Source organism: Haliotis cracherodii, unplaced genomic scaffold (genome assembly GCF_022045235.1).
Source record: "Haliotis cracherodii isolate W230 unplaced genomic scaffold, xgHalCrac1.p SCAF_2, whole genome shotgun sequence".
Taxonomy (NCBI): Eukaryota; Metazoa; Mollusca; class Gastropoda; order Lepetellida; family Haliotidae; genus Haliotis; species Haliotis cracherodii.
Genome location: NW_027266275.1, coordinates 12,367,485 through 12,392,582, shown reverse-complemented (window position 1 = coordinate 12,392,582; position 25,098 = coordinate 12,367,485). Strand labels below are relative to the sequence as shown.

Sequence of the window (25,098 nt, the reverse complement as noted above, 5' to 3'; positions counted from 1 at the left end):
AAACGTTAATGTGTGGTTTCAGTCGCGTGGAGAAGCCTGTTATGTACACAAGCGGGTAAACATGTCAGTAACATAAACAAGGGGCTGAAACCAGTTACATATACAAGGGGATTACGACTGATTGAATATTTTAATGAGTTACGTAGGCAAAGGTATGTAACAGCCTCGATCACAGTTCATTACAAGTGGGAGTCTGTTGATGAGGATTGCTTCTTGGAATTTTCAAATCTTTGAAGTCTTTGAGGTTGATTGAAAGGGTTTTGATTTGGTCCCACTGGATGCTGTGACAGGGGTCGTCACGGACATGGTCTGATAAAGGTGATTTTGAATCACCTTGGACACTGAGCTCTGATGTTCTTCAATTCGGATTTTCAGGGGCCTTGCGTTTTGCCAATGTAGGCATGTCCACAATTACACGGAATGTTGTACTCAACACTTGATGGTTCTTGCTGTTGGCTGTTTGGCGGTTTTCCTTTGGCTTTGATGGCGTCAATGTTGGCCCACTGCTTTTAGAGTCTCTGAATTGTATGGCTGGCAGTTCCAAAAGCCTGATGACAAAGGGTGCAGATTGTTGAAGGGCATTTTGGGGTTTCCTTGGTGGTGCACTGTATTGTCTGCTGCACTAGCTCGGTAGGGGGTGTACAGTGAGGAGGCAATACAAAGCTATAGGCAGAGTTACTTTCCTCCTGCGTATAAATCGTCCAAAAAAGTACATCAGTGATTTAAAATTCGCATAAAGAAATTGGATGAAGGGCTTGATACCCAATGCTTACCATGCTATTCTAGATGACAATAAGTACAGACAGACTTTCAATGACGTTTGGCATAACCGAATACCCACCACAGCCTCAGTGTGTGTGTGTGTGTGTGTGTGTGTGTGTGTGTGTGTGTGTGTGTGTGTGTGTAGGTGTTGCCAGCGTCTCGTGCATGCCTTGAGCAGTGTGCTATGTTTTTTTCTTGGGACCTCTTTTTCACTGAATTTGTGCTCAGGACGTTTATACTTCAGGTAGTATAAATTATAGCATTACGGTTAGACCAAGTTAACCTTCTGTGGCCGATGTCACTACAAGTATCTCTATAACAACTGTCACTACTGGTGTCTTTCACCTTGTGATCACGTGGATTATTCATTGCAGGAAGTAACCTATTTGAATATCGTATGTCTGCTTGACTGAAAAAGCGATACCCAAGACTGTTATTATTATGTATTCTACTCTTTTACTCGATCTATTCTATTTACATAAATTTACTTATAACCTTTTCAGAATAAACTCATGCACAATCCATGATTGTTTTGTTTTTTTCTATCACACTAACATATACTCTCTCACATCCGTTTTTGTACACAGAAAGAAGAATCCGTATTTATCACAGAATACATCACACACGTCTTTTGACTTGAGAACATCTCCAACTAACTCCCCCGACTCTGTCAGCTGAATCATTTCATTGGTGCTCCTGTCTACAAGCAGAATGTCTCCTTTGCTGGTAGTTGCGATGCCACGAGGCAAGCTGAGCGCTCTGTCTCCGGTAGGTGCGTATTTGAACACAACATCACCTTCTGTAGTTAGACATGTCACAGACTTCTTCCTCTCGTCAGACACGAGTATGTTGCCCTTGCTGTTGACACACATGTAGTAGGGGAAGGTAAACAGGGTCTTGTTGCGTTTAGTGAGTGTCCTCAGCACATGCCCCGTCATGTCCAGGATATCAACAACGCCGTATCCACCTGCTGCTAGACAGGAAGGATTCAGAACAGCGAGACTGTAATACACCTTATTTGTTGTGAAGGACGAGAGCAGGGCCAGGTCAGGGGTTACTTCTACTGTTACAATCTGATGGGATCCAGGGACAGCCACCATCACCTGTTTCTCCTTCAACTGTGTTACACCACATGGAAGGTCACCCAGGGGAAGTTTACTATGACATCGCTGGTTGTTTGTTGTGTAGAAAGATTTTACACACTCATTCTTCATGTCGGTAACCACAGCAGTCTGTATACCGTCTACAACCAGGACTGTGATGTCGCGTAGATCAGGCTCATTCTCATCACCCGCCATCCTCCCGTCTGTAATTCCAACTAGCACAGGCGACAGCAGACATTTCTTCTGATCCTGATATGTGACGTGAATCTTTCCCAGATGTACACTACTGCCTAAAAGTTCATTCCCCTAACACGCGTTGAGAACGCGTGTAACACGCATGTGACACGGGTGCTCAACGGGTTGCACACGGGGTGAGCACCCGTTGCACACGGGTGTGAAACGGGTGTGCATCGCGTGTGCAACCCGTTGCACACGCGTGTGCCACGCGTGTAACACGGGACCGGGTTCCAGTTGAAGTTGACAAAATTATCAAATGAATAGTGAGATAAAACAAAACAGTGAGATGTGAAATTTGAGTAAATGAGCGGCCATTGAGCTGTGTTCACCAGACCGTAAATACAAGGTCGGCCCGTCTTAATTAGTGTTCGGTTGTTAGACTTTTATGGCATGAACCATTCCACTAGGGTCCAGTCTAGCCATTGTGGCTAGCCGACAGTAGAACAGTAGTGAATTTAGATGCAAGTTTATTGCTAGGGGAACCTCCGTGTTGACACGATTGTCGCGGGTTGATAAATGTTCGCCATTAATAAAATGATTGTTTGTGGATTTGCGAACATATTCATTTGCCCACACGAGTCATTCCATTTGATTGCAAATATAACGTTTTTCGTTCGCCAAATGTATACTTTAGACAGTACAATTATGATATAGCCGTCACCACTACTAATGTCTCATTATTTCACGTAGGAATATGTCCCATTTCCCCACACCCCACTTTCTGTTTTGTATTTTGAAAGAATAAATAAAAGAAGGTGACTGACTGATATAAAAGATTTAACGTGCGCTTTCCGACTACAGCGTATTTCGCACACGGGCCTGGTCGGACCATTTAGTGTATTCCGAGAAGGGTGAAAGTGGTGTGTGCAACCCAAGAGGGGGCTTTTAGGGGTTGCTTATATTGATTTTTTGAAATTTTTAAATTTGGAATTAATGCCGAGGTGGGTGGAGGAGGGAACTAAGGGAGCCGGGTGAGGTGGGTGTTTGTATGTTTATTGGATTTTGGATTGGTAGATTAATTAATTTTTAGATGCGCTTAATTAGGTCTGTTTTGATTAGGAATACGCCTAGGGCCTTGAAGTTTTCTAGTTTATTTTGAGGGTTTAGTATTTCATCTAGAGTAGGAACCTTATTTAGATTGAGGGCGGTTTGTAGTGTGGTTCTGTGTGTTTGATAGTGGGTGCAGTGAATGAGTGCGTGTTCTGTGGTTTCGGGTTGTTTGCAGTGGGGGCAGTTGCCTGTGGTGTGTCTTTTAAGTTGTTTTAGGTGGTTATTTAGGTTGGTGTGTCCTGTTTGGAGTTTTGTAATTAATCTGTCAATTTTTTTATAGGGGTGTAGGATTTTAGGTTTGGCTAGTGGTTTTCTGAGCACTTTTTTGATTTGGCTATTTGAGTTTTGATATTGATTATGCCATTTTTTGGTTATTTTTTGTTTGTTTACACTTTTAATTTCTGATTTTGAGATGGGTAGGTTTAGGCTTATTTCTGGTATTTTGAGAGATAATTTAGCTGCTTTATCGGCGCTTTCATTGCCGTAAATTCCTACGTGGGCGGGGATCCACAAGAAGGTTATTTGTTTGCCTGCTTTTGTTAGGTCGTTGGAGCTTTTAAGTATTTGGTTTATTAATTTAGGTCGTTTTTTGGTATTTTTGTTTTGGAGGGCTTGTAGTCCACTAAGGGAGTCAGTGAGAATTAGGATTTTTTTTTTGTTTTTAGATTGTTGGTTATGCAGGGCTGAGGCCATGCCCATAAGTTCGGCCGTGAATATAGATTGGTTGTTAGGGAGTCGGTAAGATTGTGTGGACATAACTGGTTGTGTGGTATGGACTCCGAAGCCTGTGTGGTTGGAGATCGGGTCTGAAGATCCGTCAGTGTATATGTGACACCAATTTGGCCAATTTTCGTGTATGTATGCAAGTGTGGTGGTTTTAGCTATGTTTGGGTCGGTTTGTTTATTTATTTGGTAAGCTAGCGTTGTGTCTATTTGGGGTATTTTGAGTTTAGGGGTGAAGATATTTGATTTTTTGCAGTTTTGTTTAAGATTTTGAGTTTGGTGTTCATTGAGGTAGTTAGTTATTCTTTGGGATATTGGGGTGAGTAAGGGGTGTTTGCGAGCTAGAGCTTGGTTTCTTGGGCTAATGTTTTGGTTAATTAGGTTTTGGATGAGAGGGTTTGTTTGGGACGCGGCCCAGAAATTAAGGCTTAGATGTTCCCTGCGTAGATTTAGTGGCATTTCTCCTGTAAGGGCCTGAAGTGAGGTGTAGGAGGTGCCATGTTGGGTGCGTGTAATTAGTTTGAGAGCCTGATATTGTATTGAGTCAAGTTTTTTAGAAAGAGAGTTGTTTAGGGTATTGTATATGGCACAGCCGTAGTCTAGTTTTGATCTAATTAGTGTTGTATATAATGAGAGGAGGGTATCTTTGGAGGCTCCCCAGTTAGAGCCGGTGAGACATCTTAATGTGTTAAGGTCTTTGCTGCATTTAGGTTTTAGGTTTTGGACGTGAGCCTCCCAGGTGAGGTGTTGATCGAAAATAAGTCCTAAGAATTTTGTTTGTTTTTGGAATTTGATTGTTTGGTTGTTTAGCTGGAGGATTGGGTAGGCAGGTTTCATGTTTTTATGTTTGAATACTACTCCTGTTGTTTTATCTGAGTTAAGGGAGAAGCCCCATTTGTCTGCCCATTGTTGTATTTTATTTAGAGATTTTTGGATTAAGTTTTCTGCCATTTTAATGCTTTTAGTGCGGATCCATAGGGCTCCGTCATCCGCGAATTTTGAAGTGTTTAGTTTAGGGGATAATCCCTCGAATAGATCATTTATCATTATATTGAAGAGGGTTGGGCTGAGGATGCTGCCCTGGGGAGTGCCATTTTCTAGGGGACACTGGTCCGATAGTGTATGGTCTATACCCACGGTAATTTTGCGATTGTTTAGGAAATCTTGGATGAAGTTTATTATTTGACCTTTTAGTCCTATTTTTTTTAGTTTTTGTATTAGCCCGTGGTGCCATACCATATCGAAAGCTTTAGAGAAGTCGAGGAATATGCCTATGGTGTATTGCTTGTTTAGCTGTCCTGTTTTTATATCCTGTTCTAGTCGGGCAAGGTTATCGAGAGTTGATCGGCCAGGAGTGAAGCCGCTTTGGTCAGGATTTATGATGTTGTTTTGGTCTAGGTAGTGCTGTAGCCTATTTTTAGTCATAAGTTCCATTATTTTGCAGAGATTTGAGGTTAAGGAGATGGGCCTATAGGAGTTTGCCTGATCTGCTGGTTTATTTGGTTTAGGTATTGGGATTACTAGAGCTTCCTTCCATGAGGATGGGACCTGTCCGTTTAGGTAGACTAGGTTGTATAGTTTAAGTAAAGTTTGGTAGGTAAGTGTTTGATTATTTGGTAAGAGGTGAGGTCTAGGCCAGGGGCTGTTCCTTTTTTTCTATTGTTTAGTACGTGATTTAGTTCTTCTATGGTGTAAGGTTGATTTATTTCTAGGTTGTCTTGTCTGTTTTCTTTGGAGAATTTGGTTTCTTTATTTAGTTTATCTTGGAATTTCTTACTGAAGTTACTGTTGCTGCTAACTTTAGAGAAGTGTTTGGCTAGGTTGTTGGCCTTTTGGGTGGGGTTAGTTGAGTTGTTTATATTGGGGCTTTTTTGTGCCGTTTGATGCCTCGGATGGCGTGAATTTTGCGCCACACCTTCCTAGCGTCGGTGTGGTGATTTAGCTCCTCACAGAATTTTTTCCAGTTTTTGGTTTTAGCAGTTTTAACTAGGTATTGCACTTGGTGGTTAAGTTCATGAGCTGTTTTGAGATGAGAGGGGTCTCGTTTAGCTCTGTTGAAAGCTGATTTGCGTTTTAGTCTAGTTAGCTCTATTTCCTCATTCCACCAAGGGACAGTGGGTTTTCCTGGGTTGGATGATTTGAAGGGGATTGCGGATTTGGCTGCGTTGATTATGAAGTTAGTTAGGTTTTGACAGAATGTTTCGGGGTCTGTTGTTTCTAAATCGTTTAGATTAGCTTCGTTGCATAATTCTTGGAATTGGTCCCAGTTGGCGTTTTTGTACTGAAATTTAGGTTCCTGTTTAGGGGTTTGATTTGGTATTTTTATATTTCCTAGGGTTATATTTATGGGAAAGTGGTCGCTGCCTAGAGGTACTGGGTGGACGTCCCACATCAGACTTTGTGCTAAGTCTGGCGTACATATTGTTAAGTCGATAGCCGACATGGTGTGGTGGGTTTTGTCGAAAAAGAAGGTTTTGTGTGGGACACTTTTATACTAATTATAAGAGGATGTTGTAAATGAATATGAACAGCCATGCGGGGCACGTCATGTCTGACTGTTGATAGAATTTGAGATCTTCACAATCACCGGGTGTGACCATGTAGACAGAATCTCGTTAGGGTTTGTGATTTTTACATTTGCCCAATGACCATAGTGAGTATTGCTGGGGATACCAAACGTAACAGTTTATTATTAGAGGTTGTGAGTACCTATACCACGTAGATAGGATATATTTAGGATTTTAATCCTTCTTTGGGAGGCATTTAGAAGTTGGAGTACTACGTTAGGATAAGATTTATGGGTGACTTTAATCCTTTCTTTCTCTGTGGGTAATCCTTTCACGTTGATTGGACGAAGTCACTCAACCAGGTCATGACAGGTCGTGAGTTTACTCACTAACTACTGTGAGCGTTTTTGGCATAACATCTTTTCTTGTATAAACATAGAAACGATGCTCACTCACTGTTAATCTTCTGCAGTTTGCTGGCAAAGTGGGGATAAACCTCAGTGTCAAAGACGATTAAACTTAGTTCGAATCCTTGTTTATATGTGACATCTCCCAAATGGGGACATGTTCATAAACTTGGCAAGTGATGATGAATTTTAATATTAATATTATTATAGTTTATGAAATTGTTAATAAAACTTTAATAAAATTGTGCTTCACTCTCACGAAAAATATATTGTCTGTGAGTAAATTTATATGTCACGTTTCATCGGCATTTTTCAGTGATATTGGGACTACATGAAACATGGCTGGTTTTACATTTCTGATACAGGTGCTTGACTGACTGAGTAGTTCATGATCAATTAGATATGTTTAAATCAGTCAAGTTTGCAACAATAGACGAATAAGTTGATACATTTGGACCGCAGTTACCGATTAACAACTTAAGACATAGAGATAGGGAGGAGATATATAACCAAACCTATGGTCCTGTTGAGACAGTTGACAGTTAGAACGTTGGATTAAATGACATTAACTAATTTGAACATTCCCCAGTAATATCATAAAATACATCATAACTCATAACAGTCCGAGAAACAGCTTCCAGCCATATACTAGTATTAAAGGGACAATCGCTTTTGACAGTTTAAAAATAAACTCACCTTAAAGTGCTTGGCAAGTCAAAACTGACCTCCCTGAATATGTTTTTTAGGTTTGACAGCAACTATGCTTGTGGATTTCAGAGATAGACATGATTTGTTAGCTAGATGTTATTACAATAAGCGAAAATGTCTTAAAAGTCCACAGTTTGTTTAATAGTACAAAAAGTGTGTTATAGATCTATCAACGTTTTCTTTTATTGAACATAATATTTGCACTATATTGCTGTTAGCTGTAAATAATCTAGCCTCCCCATGTACGTAACTTACATATATTTATGTATGACCAGAACAGCAAATAAAGTTCTGGTAGATAGGTACCCCGGAGATTTAACGTGCGCTTTCCGACTTAAGCCTATCTCGCACACGGGGAAGCACTTATACTATTAGAGTAAAAAAGCGTAATGATTAAATAAAGAAGTGCCCCCCCCCCCCCCCCACGAAAAAAATATAAGTTTACAGCCTATTGTAATAAAGTTAAAGGGGTTGGGGTTTGGCTCTGGGTGGGAGTGGGTGATAAAAGAATATTCAATAATATGGAAAAGTTTGGGCCTGGGGGTGGGGGGGCAAGCGTGGGAAGGCACGGCGTCGGCTGGCGAGCATGTGTGGCTAGAAGTCTAGCGGCGGTATCCTTCTAGTAGTCTCTTAGTCAGCTTCTCATCCTGGGGGTTGGGATTCTGGTAGAGACTCTTGGCAAGGAGGGCGGCGGTATTGGCGACGAAGTGGTTTGAGGTCGGTACGCCACTACTCTGGAAGAAGTAGTACAAGTCTGTGTACTCGATGTCCTGTCCCCCATTCTTGTGCACCATGACGAAAGGGACTCCTTGTTTGGCGTAGAGATGTTCCTTTGGGGTGTTGATCTGGTCAACCTTGTGATCCGGCCGGGCCTGGTAGTGGTTGATCGGAATGTCTGACTTTTCCACTAGTAATTAAAGTTCTTTGGTATGACCTCTTTTATCCCTGCTGACGTTATCCTAATGTTCAATTTCAGTCTGCCTCACCAAGCGTAAGAAAGCATTGTACATGTTCTGATAAACCATACTGATGCAATTAAGCAAATGAATATTTGCTGTGGGCAAATATCTATTTTCTATATATATATTTGTGGATATGAAGCATTCTAGTTAATTGTGGATACACTGGGCAGACAGAATTGTGTTTATTTCCAGGCCATCCTGATCGTCGTTTACTACTATAAGGTGTATGTTTTGAGGCAAGATCAAAGGCGCCGCACAGCATTTATTAGATAACAGACGGGGTCGTCCGTTTCGCTTTAAACAACCACCCCACCCTGTCTGTAGGAGTTATATAATCGGTGCGCAAATAACTGTGTCAAGTCCACTGCCGGGCTGATGCGGTGTCAGTGTCAGCGATGAACATGAATGCTCAAATTATAGACCTGTAGCACTCACAAGTTGCTCAGCCAAAATATTTGAAAAGTGTATATTCAATTCTCTGATAACAGCAAATATAACCTTAGAAATAGATTCAACATACAAACAATCAAATGTAGAACACAGACCTATGCTTAATAATAATTTCTTCTGGATATGATCAACCTGCGGAACCCTCTATCCGATGAAGTAACTAATGCTCGCTCATTAAAAGAAATCAAATCATTAATTAATCGTTCTGATGCAATTACTAATAATTTTGACTTCAAATATTTTCATAGATCATGCCAAATTGTCCACTGTCGCCTTAGGCTCGGCTGCAGTGACTTAAACGCTGATAAGTTTAGACGACATGTATCAGACATACCAGACTGCACTTGTGGATATCACCTTGAAGATGCAATTCACTTTTTCTATAACTGTCAAAAAATACGATAATATCAGAAACACTGTGTATTTCTACACACATGGGTATGGTCTAAAAATGATATTACGTGGCAGTAGTTAAGCAGTTCTACAAACATGACTCTTCTTAAATCAGTTCACGACATCATTGTCAAAAGCAAAAGGTTTGAGTAGCTTAATTTTATGCATGTAGTAAAGGAAAACTGCATTACCTTATTTCACAGACACCACTTGCTTCAGTGTATTGGCTTCGTGTATTTCATTTGTGCATTTTGTATGTTTATGTTCATCACTCTCTTATATATATCCAGCTGTTGTTAAGTTGTTACCTGGAGTGGTATTACATAAGCAAGTTTTGCTTGTTTACCGATCCAGATTTCTTTTGAAATAAAAATACGTTTAAGCCAACACAGCTAACCCTAAAACACATGATTGTAAACTATTCACAAAGGGGCACTAATCTCTGGCTTCTTCTCGGGTGTCGGACTCAAACTCAAACTCATTTATTCTTAGAATAACATGACATACAATTATCTACAATTTTTATTATGTACAATTTAACAAAAATAATAAAAATAGGATACGTGGATACTAATACAATTTACCAATTGTATTGTACACATTGTTAAGGAATTTAGATAGGCCTTTTAGATTTCTTACACTGTTAATGGTCATAATTTTCTTAAATGTTTGGAAACTTAAGATATTGCTTATTTAAGAGTTCATATCGCCGTTGGTGAAAAGCTTCACATTGGAATAACTAATGCAATTCATCTCCCATAGCGATAGATTCACAGAGTGGACACTGGCTGTCTTCCCTGGGAATGTTCAGCCATCGACCTGTTTCAACTGGTAATCCTTGGTTAGAAAGTTCTGACTTTAATTTTGAGAGCAGTAGATATTTCGCAAATGAAGGTTGATTCTTCAAGTAATACGACCTTTGGATTTCCGCTTGGGCTTTCTAGATGCCGTGAGTCAATTTGCTCGTTAACGCAACCGAGCGTGACAAGAGACTGGGCTACCAGTCTGCAAGGACAGCTAAATAAGCTTACGCATTTTTGAAAACTGATTGGTTACCCGTGATCTATGAAGATTTCAACAAAGGGCGCATGGTAATTAATTTCTTCAGCCTAAACAAACAGACACATAACGGCGAAAGCTCATCGGATGTCGTTATTTGGAAATACCCCTGATGGTTACAGTTTAATAATAAAAAAGTATCCCTGAGTGAAAGCATTTGCGGATTTCGGATTGCGTGGATGATACAATTACTACTCCCTTGTTGTCATCCACATTTTCTGGTATAACCCTACACTTGTGTATTTGTCGTAATTCACTTGCTGCTCAGTTAATGAATTTATAACATGTATACTTAGTTGTAGCACCACTCAGATTATAAAGGTTCAAATTTGGTCTTTCTTGTACCTGGGGTAATTATTCAATCTAAATCCAGGTTTGAAGTGAGGTGGAATGTGAGTTATGTGATACGCACGTGGCAGCCCAGCAAGAGATGTATGGTCAGTTGCTTTACTCTTTTTGTAAATCAACTGATCATTCCCAGACATCAAAGGATCAACAGGAAATACGTTGATTGATTAATTACTGTTATCTTGCACAGTGGATATGTCAAAAGTAAGTGTTTACATGTGAAGGTAGGTTTACTAAACCTAGGCAATACACTCATATCATGGCGTGAAGTACAGATGTAAAAACAACGTACTTTGTTCAAAGGGTAACCGATAATACACTGACTGGTTGTTCACTGTTATCTAACTCAATGTATGTTTTTAAGAACCGAGGACATTATAAAAATAGTTGTCACGTGGGCTTTCTCAGCTAACTTGGCAGCTATGTGAAACAATTGAAACAAACTAAGTGATCAGCTAAGAAACAAACACGGGTTATAATATTCGATACATTTGAATAACGTTTAAAATGATATATTTAAATATTTTAATATATTTCATATATATTCCAAATATTGTTTCCAAATAATTATTATTAAAGTATTTGATTCTCACATAGACATTTGACATCGAATAAGTATTTTTGTACAGCTGCAGACGCAATGGATATTGTTCCTTTATGTTGATATTCCCGGATACATTATAACTTTGGTAGGTTGTAATAATTATATTTGCATTTTGTTTTCATTCATTCGCTGCAGCTTTGAACAGAATCATTCTTGTTCCTTTCCGTTTGTTTGGGAAGTTTTTCGATGCGCGATAGACGTTGTTTTCACAAGTATTTTCTTTTGTAAGCGTGTATATGTTACAGTCAATGTGTAAAATATGATTCACTCAGGCAATTTATTAAATATCTAAATATTTCAGTCATTTTACAAATTGACTGAATAATCCATTCATTTATTTAACCGACAGGCTAAAAATGATAAAGACGATCAAAAGAGCTTAAACACATCACAATATATTAATTATGCTAAGAAAAGAAGCCCAACAATACAGAACTGTACTTGGTGATGATATTAAACATAAACAAATATTTGGAATTCGTTATCATATTAATAAAGATGGACATATTTTTCAGTTAATTTGTAAATTAAACTGAATATTTAGGCGTTTAATAAATTTCCTTAGTGAAATATGTTTACATTTTGAATGTAAACATATACACACGGTAAAATAAGCAATGTTCAGATGAAATATTTACTTTGTGTTGCAAGTCAAAATAGTGTACACAAATATCGCACAATTACCAAGCAAGTGACTTACCAAAACTGCATCACCATTACCGATGCTCCCCACAAATATACCTACATTTCCAAAACTGTATTTCATTTTTGTTGATCAATGTGACCATACGTCCTTCTACTTTCAATAAAAATGCGCTTACGAATGGCGAGCACAGGTCGCGAACAAGTCTAGATTTCTGCTATATCATCCGGGTACTCACTGGGAAAATACAGTAATGCACAGGTAACAACTACTCCTGCGGAATTGCTTTAGATCAGTGCTCCTTTGTACGTTGAAATACTATATATTGTGAATGCCAAAATGATGTATCAAGGATCAAGTAGAAGATACATTGACCGTAGCGCTGGGAGTTTATTCAACAGACCCGTGAAAATAACACTGCTGTTTCTTACTATTTATTTTAGATGACGCAGTCAAAGCTCACTTCTCCTGGCGGCCATTATCGAACGGCCAGCTAAAACACAACCCCGCGCTTACGTCTACAGGTCTCTTCCTGTAGTACGGTAATTAGTATTCTCTCCCTCAAGTGTATCCTCAATGATATAACCCACCCTCATTAATTACATGCTGCTCTTTCCCAGCCTCACTGCTATGGAGCTGAGATAAAGAGTCCAAGTCATCATAAAGTAATTAGGGTCCAATAAAAACAATGCGCCGCCAAACCTCATACATATTATCACTGAAAGTCGTACTACAGACGGTTAATGTCAAATCACAATAAAAGCATTTCAATTGCAATAACATGTTCCAGGACCATGTATTCTCTTAACACCATCGGATTTAGAAGCAATGGTCGTATAAAACAAGACAGATCTATTTAAACACAACAGTATTCATGTTATTCCCACAAAATCACATAAAGAAAGGAGACATTAGCAAATACATGTGTATTATCATTTTTCGTCAGGATAACAAAATTTTCTCTCCTTGTTACCACCTCCAGGGTCAGCTTAAGACGGGTCCCCCTTTGGTCAAAAGTTTGTTCCCCCTCTAATGAGTGTGTCACGCGTTGCACACGAGTGGCGGACGGGGTGCACACCCGTGTGCAACGCGTTGCACACGGGTATCACACGCGTGACCAACCCGATGCACACTGGTTGCGTAACGCGTTGCCCATGCGTGTAAGGGCAATGAACTTCTAGGCAGTAGTGTAGGTTATCTATGATGTGCTGGACATGCTCAGCGTTTGATGTAAACCTGATGTTATCTATTCTCCAGGTGTCTGTTGTATCTGTGTCCCTGACATCCCCCATCTCTACAGCCCCCGACTCCCAGGCCTGATACGCGTCATACAGGTCCATCTCACAGTCCGATACCAAGGCCTGGTCAATGAACTCACAATGTTGTCTGTACATCTGCATTTCAATCTCTTCAAGCTTCACACCAGAGCGGAGTTGGCCGGCGTACGTCTGTGTAATGGTATTCAGTTCATCCAAGAGTTGTGTTTCTTTCTGTTTAATCTTGTTTATAGCTGTCTGACATATTGACCTAATATGTTGTACAGCTGACTCTTTAACTCTAAAAATAGTCTTGAGTTTCTTATTTTTCAGCTCTACTTTCTTCGACCTCACTTTCAGTCTCTTCCCCATGTCAAATCTCTTCTCCAGCAGTGCTGCCTCCATCTCTGGCTTCATAGAGTCAATGGTGACGACAGTTTTACAAGCTCTGTGGTAGGTGATATAACATGTCTGACAAGCAGCCTTCTGACAGTCTTTACAGTGGAACTCTACATTGTTACTCTTGTGTTCTGTACACTTAAACCTGCGTCTGCCCTTTGACCTAGATGACAGATCACACAGGTCATGGTCCTGTGACGTAGGACTCACCCGGTGTGTCTTTACACATCTGTCACAGAGGACCACTTCACACTCAGGACACCACAAGGCACCTGGAGTTGTCTCCCCTATTTGCTGACAGATCATGCAGCAGATGCTTGACGTCTCTGTGAACAGAAAAACGAACGTATTGTTTCTAAAACAAACCAATATGGGAACGCTAAGCATGTAAACAGTCTTTATTTTAAGTTCAATAACCGATCCAACTTGATGAACTATTTCAAGTTTCAATTTCTCATGAATAAATACCATATCATAAACACAGGTGATTAAATCAACTTAAATATTACAACTGGTTGTACCTTTATGTTGTTCACCTGGCTCACCTTCCACAAAATAATTCATCAAACTGGATTGACATTATTTCTGATTAATACGTTTAAAGATCTTTTTGTCATAAATTTATCTTTCGATGAACATGATTAACTGATCCATATGAATGTTACTTCTGGTTGAACTTAACCTGGTACATCACCCTCAGTCCCTAGGGTGTCAATCAGCCCCTGTATAATGATGCTGGGTTTGATCTGCCCCGCCCACTCCTCCACTGGCCTGCTGGGGTGGGGGACCTTGGTATCTTGTCGACAGAAGGCACATGGTATCGTCTTGGACTGTACAGCATCTGGTCTGGTTTGGATGTACTTGGTGACACATTTTCTGCAGAATGTGTGATCACACCTCAGTGTACAGGGGTCTGTGTACAGTTCCTGGCAGATCACACAGGTGAGGAATTCCATCACTTTCTCATTCTGGGATGTCGCCATCTGAAAAACCAGAATTGAAGGTCACATCAATCATTTTTCAAATTTTCAAAACATATTTTTACTGGTGGAGTTCGTAGGTCTCTGTAATTGGGCAATGTGTATTTTGCTTGGCACATCTTGAAAATGTCTTGTTGAAAGCCACGTGGGACTTACCTTCCGCACCAAGCTGACATAACTGAAATACTATTCAAAGTGGCACATGTCCAAATTCATTCACGTGTTGAGTGCGTCATTAAATATGTTGAGACATCTGTTATTGACAGTCGAATGGGAAGTTTGCCTCAATGTAGTTTCTTCACCATCAACATCACATGTCAACTGCATCATTTTGATATGTAGTATGTCCAGGTTCGACCACTCAAACCATCAGAAGCTACCATCGTAATAGGGTGTATGCTTCACATAAAATCTACTGAATTATTTCATAAAAGCTGAAAAAAATCCGTTTACTGTTTGGCACATCACATATAATTCCTTGTTCCAAAAGTGACAGTGAGGATGTCGAGTGTCCACCAGGCAACCCAACAGCTGCTGGTATGACAAACATTGATTCCAGAGGTCAGGGTACGATCACACATTGTAAGAAACTGTTCCAATTGAGTCACACTTGTGACAAGCGTTGGTTACTTGAGATATATATTCAGCCACAAGTGGGATAGTCTCTCAGTAAATCAGACTTTAATATTCTTTTCAAATCAACTTGAAGATATAAATATGTGTTCCCAATGTGTCTATATTGACCCTTCCATAGTACTATAGGAATACATATATTGATATAACGCCAAACAAGGCTTTTCCGAAACGTGGGTCTAGATCTCCATATTTGTTTGTCCTTGTATTTGAACTAAACCTTTCCCTCATTATAGTTGAAATCATTATCGTAATGACTTACTGACTTTGCTATAAGAATACGCTTGTTGTTTCCGCACAATACAGGATTTACCTGCAGAGATGAACTAAAACTTGATATATGAATTATTGTGATATTGTGAGGTCAGGCTTAATTGATACCAAATTAAACTCTCGCAGCTGTGACATTATCGACCTTATTTGAAATGCGCACGTGTTTCCTGTAAAGGTTTAAAAACTACCAACAGTTAGTATAAATAAAAAAATAAATTATGTTAACACCAAGCTTTCCTTTACAGTAAATAGACACACCGCCCCACCCTTTTCACATTACAAGGGAGGTAACTGAACGTTAGTATTCTGGACTAAGTCTGATACCTATCTTTATTGTGTCCGTTTTACACATCAACAAATAACATTGTTCACCAGAACGTCAGATATACATTAAACATAAAACAATAAAAGAAAATTACATGAATGTATTTTACTTTGAGGCCAACAATTCCTACTTTCAGTTTCTCTTCGTTTGAAGCCTCGTGTGATGAAAACTAAAATTAAACTAATTTAAGAAACACATACCTCATGTAAGTTGACACTCTCAGTAGTCTGAATATATACTAGTTCTTCATGTGCACTGTGTGAGATTTTATTGTATGTCCTGGATGCCTTGAAATAACCAAATCCCGCCAAGGTACACACCTGTGCCTACCTGTCCCTTCCGCATAACGTACAAGGGAGGCAACTGCGAAATCTTGACAAGTGGTCATTCAAAAGCGATCAAAGCTGTTGACAACGTAGGTTCCTGGATCGAATCTGGGATGATTCCCATAACAACGTGAGAGATCAACATATTTCTATATACACACACTGAATACGCTATAAACAGTGTTATTGTTATATGGTAAGATGTTATACACCTTCGTGTTTGTACAAATGTGTGAACCTGTATACATGCAATGTCCTTTTTGTCAGTACAAGAAGTGATCTTGTACCGATTTCACAATTTAGTTCTGTGTTTACCTATTACTGCCTTATCCTCTGCGGTTTATTTGGAAATCAACTCGTGACAGTATACCAGAGTGCAGCCTTTCTTAGAATTCCCGATTATACTGACATTGTACAACAACATTGTTTGGAACGTCTATGGCACTGCTATTGAGTGATGATAACGTTAATTACATTGTCAAGCTGCTAATAAAGACCAGCACTGAAAATTCAGATAAAAATACAGGTCAATGCAAAGTACATGTTTTGTCCTTACTTGTACACAGTCAGATGTATTCACAAAAAGACGTTCAGTATAATAAAGAGAAGGGAATGGGATTGTGTGAGGCCAAAGTCATCAAAGCGGCAGTACAAGTTACCGTTTACAAGTACAACGGTGTGTGTGTGGAAACAGTATCGTGGAGACGGAAAGGATTTGATCTCTTTTGCATACTGACATTTTTAGTTCGTACGAATGAATCCTGATTCGTTGACACGAACATGCGCAGAGGGCACAGCGAATATCATGCTCTAAAATGAGACTCTAAAATGATTCTGTAAAGGCTTTTATGAGTAAGATTCACCTGTGCTGTTCGGTTATTGCGTTGCATGGCATCATTCTTACAGTATCAGTGCACTATCCGTGCATTCCCCATGCATTATCCGTACGTTATCCCTATATTATCCGTACATTAACCACGACTTCACTCCAAAATACTCTTAAAACGAAGTCACTTTAATCGGAGCTTGTACCAAACCTGCAGGTCCAGGTTGCCTTTTCGTGAACACCTGGTGTCACCACTGATCCGCAGTGATTCATTCATGTAATTGTCTCCCTTATTTTGTCTTTTACCCCCAATGAGGGTATATTCGCCATACAGTCGAGACTGATTGTTTCCTGGCGTTGGAGTTATATATCAAAAATAATTGTACAACCGTGTTTAAAGTAATTACTATATGATAACAAATACCTAGACAGATAACATAGTATAAAAGTGAATATTAGTCTTCACATGATCATTACGTTTGAACATGCAATGGAAGTATGTGCACAATGCAGTGTCACTTTGAATATGCACAGAATACAGAAGCAGTGTGTGGGATATTGAATAACTTGAAACCCTTAACGAAATCAAAGTTTCAGGGCAAGCTTGTCAACCTTATGCACGATGTTACCAATACTATGGGTCACTATTTTGCCTCTTACGCCATGTGGAATCTGTTTCGGCAGATAATCAAGACTATTCAAGAATTTTCTCTTGCATTGACATTTTGAATTTATTGGCTATAATATCACAACAGACCAACAAATGGCTTGACATCTGAACATTTTAAAATCGAAACATTGATTTAAACGGATTTAGAGCTTAAACCGGTCATGCATGTTCAACGATGTAAATAATTTATAGAACCTTCACTGGTTATCGAAAGCGTTGGAAATACGCCGGGGGTTCGAACCCCGGCCGCGTCATACCAAAATACATTAAAAGATGTTACTTGTTGTTACCCTGTCTGGCGCTCGGCATTAAGGGGCTAAAACAAGGACTGGTCGGCTCGGAGTCTGTGTGGGGTATTCATCTTAAACTGCACGCCACACGCACGCACGCACGCACGCACGCACGCTCGTCGCTATATAAGTGCAATAATCTTGGACGCGACGTTAAACCCAATTTCACCTCACCTCACCTCATTTGAGTCATGGTTCTGCGCAGTCGATCTTCAATTCTGAATTCAATCAGTAAAGGAAACAACATTTCGTCCCTTCGGTATAGACCTAAAAGTGTTTGCGTGAAGGAAAGACAAACTGTTCAAGTATGTATTATATATGTTAATTGTACACTGATAAGAATAAGAAACTTTCAGTTAACAAATGCAAACCAAACTTGATAAGAATTTCAAATAGACCAAGCCAAGCCTTTTTATACAGAACGCCTACACATGTCTCCTCACTGCATTAGAGGCACGCCCTTATGTCCTTCATTGTATACACGCCTTGAACTGCCTCCGTGGTCTGGTGAATAGAGCATCTGCTTGGAGAGCGAAAGGTCGGTAGTTCGATCCCCTTCCGCGTCATACAAAAAGGAGTGGCTGCCTCGGGGTTAATTTAATATGTCTTAGTAGGATGGTTAAACTGCGTGACATTAAGAGGTTAAATCAAGGACTGTCTGGCTCGGAGTGAATATAATATGGTGGTGTCACCGACCGACATAAATCTGGACTAGTTAATGCACACAGGACAATACTCGTGGCTGTATAGGTGAACAAACCTTGAACTAGACGTTAACCCGATTTCACCCCACCGCCCCATACACACAATGGAAGAAGATCGCTTATGAGTTATCTCAATAATAATTTCAATGATAATGTTGATCCTTGGATTGCTAGATTATGTTGATAAAATCTTGCCGAATACCCTCTTCACTCACACCTGACACTATATGACTTTCAGTGGAGAAGAACAATATTTTTGAAGCAGTACTGATTGATGTCACTAAACCAGTGTCATGCTTGTGTGTATCACCATTCCTGTCACTGTTGTGCGATTACCGTTATGTGTGGCAAAGGTGTATGGAAGGAAGCAGCAGTACCAGAGGCAGTTATACAATAACAACCAGTGACAGCTATTTCAAGATGTTTTCTGACGGCATTGAAGAATGATACATGATTAAAATAAGAGAACGGAAATGCCTAACGGCAATTACACAATCAACATATTGGAATGACAAAGGCTAAAAGGTTTACAAAATCTACCATTCTGTTACATGGTGAGCATGACGGCGCCTGTAACCATTCATTCGGTTGTTCCGGAAATACACGAACTATTAGTCCCACAGATAGGCATGAACGTCGTGCCACTGTCTCAATCAGAAGACAACACGCCTCATTTGATAAATAAGACACACATACACAATTAAGCCAGGTAAATGTTGCATAATTATACGAGGACAACAGGTAAACCTTGACGATTACTAAATATTTAATGAAAAGAGCTAAAATGGTTTTTTTTTGAAAATGAAACCTCTGAATGAACACTCAAAGAATATCAAATGGTTGGTAGGAATATTTGTGTCCACTTTATTCATAAAATATATCATATGTTACATATTGACATATATGACGAAGTTAGGCACATACTAGATATATGAAAAAGCCAGGTAAATACTACACAGATAGTGAATATAGGTAGTACACAGAAGATGGATACAGGTAAATACTACAAAGATGATGGATACAGGTAACTACTACATAGATGATAAACACAGGTAAATAACATACAGATAATGAAGCCAGGCAAACAATTTGCGACTTGCGTGCATGGACATAGTATAAAACCAATAATTATCAATGACGTGGTTATTACGCATAACGACCTCGCAGCCCATTATGACGAATAAAACGACATGGTTATTCAGAAACAAAGAAAAAGAAGATTCATTTTGAAGACAAATTCTTGAACCATTTAAATTAATGTTAAAGAAGTAATTTTTCATCAGATTTTATCACAAAAAAATTGTTCTCTGTGTGTCCTGAAAAAAAGCATTGTGAAAAAATATATTGTTCGGATTCTCCTTTCCCATAACAAAATTGCGTGCGAAATAACATCATGTCTCTCACAATAATCCTCCAACACTCCTATACCATTATGGGTTGGGTCGGAATTGTAGTGTCACCTTTATTGATGTTTCATATTCTACTATTTTACAGAGTGTAATTGTATATATATTTAGTAAGCTAAACGTTGTGACATAGAAAATGTACCTTGTGAGTTTCAAAAGTTTTCGTTTTACACTCTGACACTAATTACTATTGTTATCGTCCACAATCCTGTTGAGGACTTGGTTTGTTGAGCGAATACTTATCATCCTGCTTGGTCCTGGATCTCGACAACACCTTGCCTATATTAGTTGTCTTGGTCTCTCTTGTAGCAAGACCGAGTTGGTATCAACTACATTTGTACTCCTTCACTTCAGCATTACAACATATGAAGAAGGATTCGCGTGTATGACAGAAAATACTCTTCAGGCCAGACACGTTACCGTCTGACGTGAGGAGGTCTCTGACAAACTCTCCCGCCTCTGTCAGTTGTATGACCTTGTTGGAATTACTGTCCACCAGAAGTATGCCTCCCGTCCTGGCAGTGGAAATTCCATGAGGAACACCAAGTGCTCTGTCTCCGGTAGGGGCGTATCTCCACACAACATCCCCCTCTGATGTTAGACATGTCACAGACTTCTCCCCCCAGTCAGACACGAGTATGTTGCCCTTGTTGTTGACACACATGTAGTCGGGGTAGGTAAATAGTCGCATATTGTTGTATGCATTAACTGACCTCAACACGAGCCCCGACATATCCAGGATATCAACACAATAGTCTGTACTTGCTGCTAGAGATGAAGGACTCAGAACAGCGAGACTGTAGTACCCAGTACGTGTTGTGATGGTTGATAGCAGCGCGAGGCCAGGGCTGACACCCACTGTTACAATTTCACATGATTCGGGGACAGCAACCAGTACTTGCTTCTCTTTCAGCTGTGTTACACCCCATGGAGATTGTTTCACACGACCCGTACTGAAACGTGGCGTCTTTTTTCTGGTGTAGAACGATGTTATGCAATGATTGTCCCCGTCAGTGACTACAACTGTCTGTACACCGTCAACATCCAGGACTGCGACGTCACGGATATTAAAGGACATTTTGCCACTGATTCGATAGGTATCAATGGTGTTAACCAGCAGTGGTGCCTTCAGATTGCCTTTACCTTGGTTATTGTGTTCAGCTGTCTCCCTCTGTAGAATCGACTTGTCGCTTTTACACTCTCCCCCCTTATCTCTGGTTTGCAGGTCAAAGAGGTCATGGTTACTTGACATAGGGCTCACCCAATGTATCTTCACGCATCTTTCACAGAGGTCTACTTCGCATTCAGGACACCTCAAGACTCCAGCAGTTATCTCCCCTAGTTGCTGACAGATTGTGCAGCAATTGTTTGTTAACACTGCAAACATAGAATGATGTGAGTATCGTCACATGATAATTGAAATCTATTTCAGTTAATATAACATGTCTTTAGTGTTTAATACTCAGACAGAATGTAACAGCACAGACGTAAACATACCAGTAAATCAAACAGTAGTTACAACTTACATGCCAGGCCTCAACGTTAATCAACCTGTCACTTACGGGGTAGACATTTCTTTTATCGTTGATACATGTTTTTGTCTAAACATAACAGCCTTCTGCAATTCTAATATGTTTTATATACCTGTTTTCCCTCACCATTCATGGCATATTTTGTAAACATCTTTGGTAAGTAATATAGATTTCTCAAATCAACAAATATTCTTTTAAGTACATTTAATTTTTATATTCTACGTTTTAATCAAACAAGACGTATTAATATAAATAATAAAATAGGTTCAACATTTAGAACGTTTTCACTTTACCTGGTTTGTTTGTCAACTTCTGTAGAATGATGCTGGGTTTGATCTGCCCCGCCCACTCCTCCACTGGTCTGCTGGGGTGGGGGACCATGGTATCTTGTCCACAACAGGCACAGGGGATCGTCTTGGACTGTACAGCATCTGGTCTGGTTTGGATGTACTTGGTGATACATCTCTGACAGAAGGTGTGGTGGCAGGTCAGTGTACACGGGTCGGTGTACGTCTCGAAGCAGATGGAGCACGTCAGGAAATTATCCTTGATTTTGTTTCCGTTCCGGGTTGCCATCTATTAAATGCATTCACAGTTTAATAAATTATACATTTCATTTTCTTCAAAACAATAATGATATGACTGAGCTTGATTCGTATCGTTTTACAACCATAATATATATATCGTTTTAATATGTACACACGGCTGCAAATATACTTTTACCCTTCCTCTTTATAATGACTCAGGTTACATCATTCAGGGCTTCAATAGAGCTTCCAAGAAGTCTTATGGTGTACATGAGGAGGACATTTCCAAATTGGACGCATCCGTGACAAAAATGTCCGACGCAATTCCCTATTTTGACTTTACCATATGTTCTCCTGTGTTTTAGGGTAAATAACTGACTTGACTTTGCATGTATTTGTAATGGATACCACCGGTGGGGCAGGATACTCTCAGCTTTTCGCGAACACTGGTATCATCACTATTTGATAGTGATTTATAGACACATGCTCATGATACAGTCGGAATTGTATTTGCTTTTGGAAGAGATCTCTTGTGGCTGTGGAGAGGTCTTTGTCGCTTTTATGTACCGATTGATCGGTTGATAACGAATTTATCTTGTCGGCATTCATGCGTACAGGCTAGCCGTATTGACAGCTGAGAGACGTTACAATTAAACCGAGTTACTTCCCTTTACCCACTGCATTCGAACAAACATAGGCTCCTATTAGAAACAACTTATTCCGATGAATATCTGATATGGCTACATCGTGATTCGCATGAAACCCACGCAAATCTACGTGCATTTGCACACGTCTGTATATTTTCACATACGTGTAAATGTATAAATGCAAATTCCAGTTTGCAAAAGTGTGTACCAACATTTATAAAACTTACTTGCCGGTTCTAACTTTACAAAATTAAAAGTACGGTATATTCACCTACATGTGAAGACACAATCGAATGGCATGTATACCTTGTTACTCCACATATGTGAATGCATGGATACAAGAAGGGTATAAGTTCAACAATGCCGACAATGTCTGAGTGGGTTAGATTGCTGACTTTGTGTGCTGGCGATTAGGTGCCTCACTCTGGCAAGTGTGGGTTCGAATCTCGGACGGGACTCAACCCACAAAGGTACGAGAATCTGTACCTACTGAGAAAGTGTTATCCCAAATATAATATTTGTTAAATTTGACCACTTTCTAAATGGCATTGTTTATTCATAGCTTTCGGCCATGGGAGCTTGGCCAATTTACACTTATCAGATGGGTACTCAAAGTACGTGATCTAGACTACCAGTCGTCGGACTTTCATTTTTGAGGGAGCCTCGGTGGCTGAGGGGGTTAGATCGCTGACTTTGTGTGCTGGTGATTAGGTGCTTCACTCTGGCAAGGGTGGGTAGGAATCTTGGACGGGACTCAAACCCAAAAAAGTACGAGAATCTGTACTTTACTAAGAAAGTGTTATCCCAAATATAACATTTGTTACAATGAAATACTGTTTAAAGCAACATATAATACCAAAACAATTCACATGTTAAGTGCACCATTTAAAATGTTGAAACGTCTATTAATCGATACCAAACGTTTGTCTCCGAGAAGTCAATGATGTTGCCTCAACAACATCACATGTCAACTACATCATTGTGATCCGTATTATGTGGAGTGTCGTCCAGGCAAACCAACTGCTCACATCTTGAGCATCGAATCACGTCGCGGGGGTACAATGAGACACAGTCAGTCAGGTCTCACATTGTAACACACCGTTCATAGTTTAAATAGTCGCCCTGTGATAAGCGTTGGGTACTTGGGATTTGGGAGTAAACTCTCTATTTCATTACAGCTGACAAAGACCTATTTACTGTTTGACAAATAAGTTGTTTTTTTCTAAAAGGACAGTGTACATATCGAGTGTCGGCCAGGCAAAACCACAGCTGCTGATATGAACAGCTTGGAGACAAGTCGTCAGGGAACGATCAGCCAGTCAGCCACATTGTAACCATCCGCTCAAACTGAGTCGCTCTTGTGATAAGACTTTAATATCCTTTTAAAATCAACTTGAAGATTTTACAAAAGCTGTTTTGTGCTTTGGGAATACATTATTCCTCATATATTGATATCATGCCAAACGAGGCGTCGAAGAAACGTACCTTTTCCTCAGTATAGTTAAACTCAGTTTCGTAATGACGTACTGGCTCTGCTAAAAGAACAAGCTGGTTGTTTCCACACAATACAGGATTTACCTTGAAGAGATAAACTAATACTGAATATATGAATTATTGTGACAATGCGTATGAGCAGGCTTAATTAATGCCAATATACTCGTGCAAGTGTGGCATTGTCGACAATAATTTAAAATGAGCACCAACAGTCAGTATAAATGAATAAGTTATATAAACACCATCCTTCCTTCAAAGTCAATAGATACCCCCCTCCCCGAAATCCCAATACAAGGGAGGTAACTGTATGTTAGTATTCGATACCAAGTCGCCAACATGCAAGATATCCTTATTGTGTCAGTTTATCAAGTCGAAAGAATGGCTTTGTTTACCAGAATGTAACATATAAATAAAACTCATAACAATGAAAGAAACTTACATCAATGTATTTTACATTTATTGTAACTTTTGGTCCAACAATTCCTACTTTCGGTTTCTCTTCGTTTGAAGTCTCATGAGTTGACAAAACTAAATTAAACCAGAATCTATAATTTACCTCATACCTCATGTAAGTTGACACTATCGATGAATAAACAGGTATACTAGTTTTTCATGTGCACTGTGTGAGATTTAATTGTATGTCCTGGATGCCTTGAAATAACCAAATCCCGCCTCGGTACACACCTGTGCCCACCTGTCCCTTCCGCATGACGTACAAGGGAGGCAACTGCGATATCCCGACTAGTGGTGATTCTAAAGCGATTAAAGCTGATGAAAACGTAGGTTTATGGATCGAATCTGGGATGATATCGTACTTTGTGAGAGATCGGCACATTTCAATATCCGCACACTAG

The 25,098-nt window shown here is 39.7% G+C and overlaps 1 protein-coding gene across 1 annotated transcript; it reads right to left on the bottom strand.

The window, feature by feature from the left end:
• Window positions 1-1,307: 1,307 nt before the first annotated feature.
• On the bottom strand, window positions 1,308-24,929 carry LOC139468697 (E3 ubiquitin-protein ligase TRIM56-like). The gene is made up of 5 exons (XM_071250816.1): window positions 24,808-24,929; window positions 22,024-22,152; window positions 14,294-14,468; window positions 13,149-13,937; window positions 1,308-2,146 (listed from the first exon to the last, which is right to left on the bottom strand). Exons 2-5 carry the CDS (start codon window positions 22,150-22,152, stop codon window positions 1,308-1,310), a joined length of 1,932 nt encoding a protein of 643 aa, XP_071106917.1. The 5' UTR covers window positions 24,808-24,929.
• Window positions 24,930-25,098: the final 169 nt, after the last annotated feature.